The sequence below is a fragment of the Camponotus floridanus genome, unplaced genomic scaffold, assembly GCF_003227725.1.
Source record: "Camponotus floridanus strain SB8 unplaced genomic scaffold, Cflo_v7.5 scaffold561, whole genome shotgun sequence".
NCBI lineage: Eukaryota > Metazoa > Arthropoda > Insecta > Hymenoptera > Formicidae > Camponotus > Camponotus floridanus.
In genome coordinates, this window is record NW_020229727.1 from 1 (window position 1) to 10,360 (window position 10,360).

At 25.0% G+C, this 10,360-nt stretch overlaps 1 protein-coding gene across 1 annotated transcript; it reads left to right on the forward strand.

Moving 5' to 3' along the window:
- Positions 1 to 4,702: 4,702 nt before the first annotated feature.
- LOC112639307 lies at positions 4,703 to 7,064 on the forward strand (the record flags this gene model as incomplete). Its single annotated transcript, XM_025412780.1, has 5 exons — positions 4,703 to 4,869; positions 4,982 to 5,123; positions 5,331 to 5,501; positions 6,427 to 6,799; positions 6,892 to 7,064. Coding segments are annotated over 5 exons (1,026 nt in total), but the record flags the coding sequence as incomplete, so codon positions are not given.
- Between the last annotated feature and the right edge of the window lie 3,296 nt (positions 7,065 to 10,360).

Consider the following 10,360-nt stretch of genomic DNA (forward strand, 5'->3'; position numbering starts at 1 on the left):
TATTACCTATATTTATACCTATATATTATACCTATATTTATACCTATATTTTTACTATATTATTTTGTATTTCTATCATTACTTTTTATGTGATTAAATGAATAAATTAAGCGAAATAGACGCTGCAATCTATAGTTACAATATATATATAAGAAGGGTGGAGAGTGTGCAGTCTTTGGCGTATTACTTTGCAACGCAAACTGGAACTTCACATAGGTTTTTATAAAACTGTGGGCAACTTAATCATACCTTATGTGAATATTTAAATTACTTTTTATATAACTGCTAAAACAGTAGATTTATGAAAAAAAAAATGCATACAACTTTTTTTGTAGAGTTTTTAAGCGGCTTTATTATTTGCTTAAAAATTTTTTTCTTAAATTAATATTTTTGGAGATAAAAAGCATTAAAGTTGTTGAAATTTTTTTGTTAATAACTTTTTAACGAACAAATATAAATAATAACGAACAAATATAAATAATAACGTAATAAATTTTAACGAGCGTCGGCTTAAACCTTTTGGATGTTACTCAGGGTAGTAATCTTGACAACATATGTCAAGGCAATCGAAGCGGGCAATCGAAGCGGGCTCCTTCATCGATACATTTACGCGATTTCCTTTATCTCTATTGAAATGAAGAATGATATGAGAAGATAAAAAATACAATTAAATGTTCGAATTAATTATTATTAATTAAATAGAATAATAATAATTATTAAATTAAATAGAATAATAATTATTATTAAGTTAAAATTGAAAATTTAAATCGTCAAGTGAATAGTTTATGCAAAATTAAGTAGATAAATATTAAATAAATGATTACTAACATAAGATTTGTCTTTGATATCTGTCTCGGATATTTAGCGATTATATATTATTTATTTCTAAGTTATTTTAATTTTCCTTAAATGAAGAAATATAAAAAATAGTAAAAAGTAATAAAGAGAAAAATAAAATATAAAATAGTAAAAAGAAAAGAAAGAAATTTGATAAGAACATAATTCTCCGATAAGAAAATATGATAAAAATTTATGAGAAATCTAGAGATATGAGGTTTGTTTACATTATCGAAAGGAAAAGGAAAAAACTGATACGTAATGTCAAATATTTGTAAAAATTAAAATGTCTACTAATAATACACGATTAAATTTTTAAGATATAAATTTCTGATTAATAGCGCAACCATATGCAGCAAACAATAATTCTCGAAGAAGATTGCATATTAATCATATAGTATGTATCTGTGTTGTATAAAACTTAACATCAAAATATAATGGCTATACTGCTATGTTAAAAGATATAATTCTTTCTTTTATTGAGATATAGATGAAATAATATTACTGTCTATATTCTCCATTTAGTTTACATTCTCCGTTGGCTAATTATATAAAAAAAATATAATAAATGAAAATTTACCTAAGGTTTTCCGTGAATCAAGGAGCGCTTTTCGAAAATAGGAATTTTAGGAATTTTTACACACACACAATTTTTATTTAATTCAAATTATTTACAGAAAGCTGGGCTTGATTTAATGGTACAGATTTTACTTCTTCTTTGAGACCGTAGGGCATGTATAATTGATGGTCAAAAAGCTGAAAAATTCCACTGAAATAACAAAGGTGTATACAAAGGTATATATATAAAGACGTTAGAACAAAGGTATAAAGCCATACAGAACAATAACGAGACAAATCGTCTAGAAATTTTTTTGAAAGAATTTGTCATTTTTAGTTAGAATTTGACCTATTGGCTACACAAAAGGCCACAGAAAAGATTTCTAAATTTAATGCTATTACACTTCTATCAATCATAAAATAGCATCGATATAGCGACAATCATATTTTTTATTAAAATAAGAATATTTTAATCTTAAATGGAAAATTCTTAAATCTAGAATGAAATGATCCTGATACTATCTACAAAAGATGACAGACGCTTATCGGTTTTGCGCAACTACTAACGATAATATCATTATTCTAAATGCAAGAATATATAGCTTAGATTTCTTTATATTATTCCTGTTCTCAGATTATAAAGGCAATCTTATTTAATTCGAGAAAGAAGAATAAGAATTATTATTTTAGATTTAAAATTGTTTCATTTTTATACTACACTAGACAACGCAAAGCGCGCACTTCGCGTGCGCCATTTATTTCCTTCATTATACATTTCTCATTGTCACACAAGTCACTGTCAAAATTTGTAATAATCGCAAATGATAGCTGCTCAATATGAATTGAGCGCAATAAAAGAACCAAATCGAAGTTTATTGTTGTCGCTTTTCGGCATTGCGGACTAAATTTCGATATATTCGAGTAATCAACTTCACATGCATTTTTTAGAAATAGATAAGATTGGGATCGGATTAAATGTGTCATTTTTGGTGTTGTTAAAAGAAATCTTTCTGAGAGAGGGGAGAGTTTCTTTGACCAATCAGAACAGATGGGTGCCCCCATCTGTTGTAATGGTCAAAGAAACTATCCCTCCCTCTGATGTGTCTTTTATAAATACTTTAGATCATTTCTAGACGAAATACAAGTTTAGTCACATCGCACAAGGTGCACGAACGCATTGCACAACACAATACTAGAAGCTACAGTAAATTTTGTGCGCTTACATTTGTGTGTGATTAGTTACATCAGCATATAATCAAAATTAATATAATCAAATATTAATCGAAATCATTAAATAATCGGTTGCGATCATTTTTTTTCAATGGCTACAATAATAGATTTGCCGGAAGAAGTGATCACTATAATATTGGAAAACAAAAATATCAATGTTGAGAATATATTGAGTTTGAAATCCACGTGTAATAAATTGCAGCAAATAACATTCAGCGCGAAATTTTGGAGAAAAAAATGTCTTCAAAGGTATCTTTTTTATTTAGTTTTTTGAAATATATTTTTTATTTAAGTTTTCTTTCATATGTGATTGATTTTTGTTGCTTAACAAAACTTAATCTCTGCTAAAATAATAATGAAATATTAAAAGAATTATTGTGTTATTACCTTATTAATTTATATTTCATCTGTTACTCAATGAATTCTTAAAAAAAGCTATGCTATTTAATAAAGACAGATTTGTTATATTTTGTGGTTCATTGTTATCGTAATAATATCATCTTTTCTAGATTTTGTTATTAAATTATTAGCATAAGAATTATCTTGTATTTATTATTGTTTTACTAAATAGAAATATGTAGTTACTTTACATTATTCAATGTTAGAAATATGTAATTATTTTACATAAATCGTTTTGAATTGTTTAAAATTATTAAAGATGAGAAATTGGAAAAATTATTGTTGATGTATAATAGAATTTTTATGTTTAAAAATTATTTTAATTTTATAATTGCAAAAAATTTTATTTTATATAATAAAACATAATAAACAATTAGATTAAAGTTGTTGCGATTTTTCATATTTTATTTTTAAAAATTTAGAATAATACGGTTATGTATAAGTGTATATTCATAATAGTTTATATTCTCAAATAAATATTTGTTTCATGATTTATATAATCTTATTTTTAGTTTTTATAAATAATTTTATCTTCTAATTTTATTATATAAACGTACTTTTTTCTCTAAGCTAAATAATTTTCTTTCGTACAAACCTTATATTTTCTACAATTTTATAAAACATTACATTTTCAATCAGTTAATATATAAACATATATATATATATATATATATATATATATATACATATATATATATATATATATACATATAATTAAGAAAATTATGTGTTTTAGAAAGTACATTGATTATAATTTATTGTTGTTTAATATAATTTTGAGAATTTTCTGTCTTAATTTTAGGTTTCCTTCTTCGAAAATAAATTATGAAAAGAAGACAAAGAAAATAAAAAATATTTTTAATTATGCAATAACTAGTGTAGAATATACTAAAAGGCTAGAGTACTATGTATCTCTAATATCTTCTAATAATTTATATGATAAAGCAGAAGAATTCGCTCATTTCCTCTGCTCCATATCGAAAAATTCCATGTTCTATTATTTTATCTTGGATGATATAAACAGAATTATTTCCATACCACGGTAGAATTTAATGAATTAAATTACTATTAACATTATAAATTAAAGTAATTATTATACAATAAATTTTTTTCAGGCACAATTTGGCAAAATATAATTTTGATCTAATTTTTTCTTGGATAAAACGATATCGTTTAATATATAAGCAAAATAAATTTACAAGTTTGCCAAAAAAAAAACTGCTTTTAGAAAGGCAAATTACTATTATACTAAAATATTTTCTACCACACGTGTCTTACTCAGACATTGATAATTGGCTAGATAATATTGTAAAAAAAATATTAAGCCTTCTTAAAGATAAATATTCTACGCATGCAATATTATCGATATCTTCTGAAAAATTTACTTTTTGGAGAAATAACAATATTGATGACAATTTCTGGAATCCAACAGAAGCAAAGCAAATTATACGTATCCTGGAAGAATACGTATTTTCTGAATTAGAAGTTTCCCAGAAATTACTTGAATTATTCATAACATTAGATGACGATTTAAAATATATAAATTATAATTATGTAAGTTATTTTACATTATATTAAATTGTAATAATACTTTGCTATGCGCTGTGGAAGCGTACCTATATGTTTTATATCTTATAAATATTCAATATAATTTTTCTAATAAAATGGGATGATATAGATTTTAGAGCACTACCGACAATATATATTACCTATTATACATCACAGCGTAGCTAGAAGACTTGGTGTACGCTGCTTCATGAAAACTCAAAATTCTGATGGCTATATGTTGGAATATTTTGACGATTGTATTGATTATATTCTAGAAATTCAATGGAATCCAAACTCGTTAGTACAATTTAGCTTAAGAGCTTATCTATCTGATATTGTGTGTGTGTGTGTGTGTGTGTGTGTGTGTTTGTGTATATGTTTGTTCATATATTTCTATTGTTATTTTCAGTAATACAGCAGAAGGAGATGTACGGATGGAGTGTTTTCATATGAGAAAGGGACCTGATCTACAATACCCTGCAAACATTAACAGAATCAGACGTTTCTTTCATTATGACGGACAGATACAGGATCCATTACATGATATATCAGTAAACAACCTTTTATATGTAATTTTTTAATTATTTTTAACAAGATATAGTTAATAAAAATAACAATCAATTATGAGTCTTCTAAACAATACGTTGATCAATTAGTCAATTTATTCTATAAGCGATAAATGAAAGATAACTTCGTTTTATTTTGAGTTCCTAGTTTGAAATTTTTTGTATATGTCTGTCTGTTTTTAAATACAACAGGAGATGATTAGAGCTTTCAAACTCAAACTACAGAATGGCAACAATCGTTCCACTATATTTTACACTGAGAAATTTAATCAAATAATACCTATCTTATTACAAAGTTTCTATGAGCTAAATATTGAAGAACGAACAGATAAAGAGTACAGAATCATTTCACGTTCAATAAAGGTAATGTATTACATATATTATTATATATATATATATATATATATATATATATAATATACTTATATTTATAGGTATTGATTGTACTCACACACACTCGCACACATACATACACGCGTGCGGGCACCTTCAATTTTTTAAATAAAACCCTCTATTTTTTATTATTTATTCTTGTAGTTTACCTCGAGAGTTTCCCAAAACACTATAATAAAGTATTTCTTCATTGAGTCACTTTTCGAGTTATGAGGATTAAAATAATCTTAATTTTACATAAACCATAAAATATTTAGTAAAATTCATTTTTCGATTATCTTAATCTCAATATTTTTATGTTTAAAATAAGTAGAGAAATCAATTTGTGTAAGAAACACACAATTATTTTTAAGAAAAAACATGTAATTTGCAATTGACAGTTACATAAAAGTATTGAGATAAGATAATCGAAAAATGAATATTTTACGAGATATTTTATAGTTTATGTAAAATTAAGAAACTGTACCTTAAGCCTCATTACTCGAAAAGAACTCAATGAAAAAATATTTTATTATAATGTTTTAAAAAGATCTCGAGATAAGCAACATAAAAGTGTAATCGAAAATGGGGGTTTCTATTTAAGAAATTAAAGGTAATCTTTATGTAATCTTCAAAAGATTATCCAAGATCAAACCAATAGAACCTTCTTATGTCCTCCTTCGAGTCAAATAACTTTTGTCTGAAACATTTCTTGCTATAATGTGTACTTTCAGAGATAGCTTGTAACACTTTAAATGCCTCCCTCCTCCTGTATATATATGTATGTGTGTGTGTGTGTGTGTAAAATAAAAATAAAATTAATTATCTACATAATTTAAAACATTACAATAATTACTTGACAACATATTACTTAAATCTTGTTATTATACTTGTTATTATATTTGTATACATACAGAATATAACAGAAATCCGAAAGGAACAAATACAACCAAAAAGAAGATGTAAAAAAATTAAATTTACAATTGGTATGATCGTAAATATTCATACATGTTTAGCGAAACAGTTGGCTGTTTTGCACAGCGAAATTAATTGTCATACTGGCGTGATAATTGGTTGGCATTATATCTGCAAATCTAACTTTGTAAAAAAAGATATGGATTTTTTAGTCCCACATTTGACTGAATGCAAAGATCCTGATCTTGCGTTTTTAGACGACGATTTGTTTTGTATATGTAGATGTGAAAAGAGCAAGATACGCACTAATATTCATTCTAAACCGCATTATATAATTCTCGCCGAAAATAATAAATTATGTTATTTGCCACAAGGTACAAAAATATTAGTATTAGTAACATTTTAAATTATATATCTTCTATGAGTTTTAATCCACGTAATAAAATATATCTTTTTTTTATTTCAGATACTCTATCAATATGTCCACCTAAATGCATCGATAATTTTGAAATAGGGCGATATTTTTCTAAATTTGAAGGTACTCATTACGTACCAAATGAAAACCTGGCAAAAGAATATCCAAAGGATACTGCTGCTATTCATGATATACTTCCCAGTATCTCTCAGCAATGTGCATAATAAATTTTATAATTTGCATAACATAAATATATTAAAATTATATAGAAATAATATTTTAGTTTTTCTGTACGAACATTTTGTATATTCTATACATTGTAAGATTAAAAATACAATATTAACATCATATTATAAAAAGTAAAGTATATTGAGAATATATATAGAATTGTGTGTCGAAATTATACCAATAAATGCTCATAATCCATTACAACTATTCAAACTTTTTTATTAGTGAATTGGCTTGAGTTTCCATATGAGTTTCTACAACATGGAGTAATTCAATTAAATTCTCGTCATGTGCAACGTATTACATTATTCTATAAATTCTGTGGATCTTATGCTATATATCAAATTAAATTAATTATGCGTATTTTACGCATCTTGCAAATTTTCATCTGGCCGCTTAAATATAAGTTAAATGAAACGTAAAGTATCGTTATTAACATCATTAATAGAGGTGTAATATATAAAGATAAAGAATATTTTGCTCAAATGTAAATAATTAATTATTGTTTACATTTATAAATATTAAAAATTTGTTTTTATAAATTATCAAACAACGCGGTAGCGTCGCGACGCCAAGTACGTAAAAATAAATAAAAATAAAAAACAGAATCCAAGCATTTTGGTTTTTAGAAGAATGTTTTTATGAGAGAAAATTATTGTAAATTATTTAGAAGGACTTTTTTCATTAAACATTTTGTTGCATACGAGATAGAGTATTTTTTATGTACTTGACGTATTTTTTTTACTTTTGTAAAATTTTTTTTAAAGGGATTTCACACTTTTCTGTAAAATTTTATATCCTTTCTGCAAATTATTTTTTGGGGAAAAATATTTGTAAATTATGTTTAGAAATAATTTTTTATTTTTGAATATTGTTACTATAATAATAGACGGATATTGGAGACGAATCTTATTATTAATATTCATTTATTTAATATTTATCAATTTAATTTTGCATAAACTATTCATTTTACGATTTAAATTTTCAATTTTAGCTTAATAATAATTAATTCGAACATTTAATTGTATTTTTTATCTTCTCATATCATTCTTCATTTCAATAAAGATAAAGGAAATTGATTTGATCTCTTTTAAATACGAATATACATTATTTATTTACAGATTTTGAAAGATTTTATTTTATTTATTTTATCCTATTAATTTTATATTATAATAATTAATCATATTATAATATAATCAGAACTTATTTTTAACGTAAGAAAATTCCTTTTATTGTTCGGACTAGTAATCTGTGAATTTTTGTCCAGACAATAATACACATTTACATGGATTTATAAATCCCAGCTTTTATTTTCGTACTTTCTCTACCTGATTTTCGAAAATCATTAAAAAGTTTTTTCCATTGACTTATTCTTCTCCAGGTCTTATTAAGAATCCAGGACATATTAAATCCAGGACATATTAAGAGAATATAAAGTATAAACGTACAATAAACTTTCTATACCCGCGATTAAAACGATTATTTTAAAAAAGCTTTTACAAACTTTGTTAGTTTTTACTGATCCTTTTTCCACATATTTTCGTTTTCAGTATCTCTCTTGTCTTCTCCTAAGAAACTTTTTAAAATTTATCAGACACACATTAAAATTTTATATTTATAGGACTTTTCCTCTAAATAACTAATAATTTTTATTTGTAAAAAGAATTCTTTTTAATCTTACGGACAAAATTAAAATATTTTTCATTATAAAACATTTTAACATTCTGTATTTTAATTTCTTAAATTTTCTAATACACATTATAGAATAAGTTGCATATATAATCATATAAATGATATATGGTTATTTACATTATAAACGACATCTGAATTTAATGGGAAATGGCGTTCTGTCGAATTGGATTTTCTTATATGTTTTAGTTTAAGCATTCTAATCAAAAGTCTCAATCGGCACAAATTTTGAAAAAGACAGTTTCGGCACTATTGATTCTTAGAACATTCGTATGAATGCGACTGATGATACAAGAAAGGTTTCCTTATACTTAGAAAATATATTAAATGTGTATATATGTGTTAATATACGTAAATTATTTAATATATTATTTAATATATGTATAATACATATTATTAATATATATATATATATATATATATATATATATATATATATATATGGTTGTATCCTCGCTTCGTCGGTATTGCGTTTGATGATATGCAACTTTTTATATTTTTACCTATATTATTTTGTATTTCTATCATTACTTTTTATTTGATTAAATGAATAAATTAAGCGAAATAGGAGCTTCAATCTATAGTTACTATATATATATATATATATATATATATATATATATAGAGAGAGAGAGAGAGAGAGAGAGAGAGAGAGAGAGAGAGAGTGAGAGAGGGGGAGAGGGAGGGGGAGAGAGGGTGGGAGGGAGAGAGGGAAGGAGGGAGGGAGGAAGGGGGGAGAGAGAGAGAGAGAGAGAGAGAGAGAGAGAGAGAGAGAGAGAGAGAGAGAGAGAGAGAGAGAGAGAGAGAGAGAACAGGAAAGAGGGTTTGAGATATTCAAATCACTGTAGTTGCCTTTCTTCTATTTTTTCAATTACTGTCTTTTTTTCTTTCATTTTATTCAAAAGTATTAATATAATTAAAAATAACATATATATATATATATATATATATATACATATACATATATATAATTTTGATATCTGTCTTAGTTTGACTCTTTCCCTCCGACCTGTCCAGATGGGTAACCCTATCTTATTAGGACCGGCATTCATAATTCATTCTTATATTTAAGATCGTCTTAAGTAAGTTGGAAAATACAACTATTTTACTAAATGAATCACAAAACGCGATCTAAGATTATACTTAAGATTATTTTAAATATAAAAATAATCTATATGAATATCGGTGTATTATACGTTATCGCAGGCATAGCTCTTATTGTTAGTTTCATTAGAGTACACAAACATCCTTAGCTGGCAAATGCCTCTGTTAAGATGGAAATACGAGGAAAAAAACTTTCTAAAATTTTATTTTTATTTTCTTTCAATACAGGATTTAATACAAAAGTGAATGTAAAATATAATTTGAAACTTAATACAAAATAATTTTTATTTATTACATGAAATAATTTATTACGCGAAAATGACCAAAATATACGTATAATATGAAATTTACTAAAAATTTTTATATAGTCCAGACAAGCCCGATTAGCGATAATTAATTATGCAACATTTATTATTAATAATCGATATGCAATAATAGAATTTAATAAGTTTTATATAACGAATTTAATAAGTTTTATATAACGTAATCGTGATTAAAA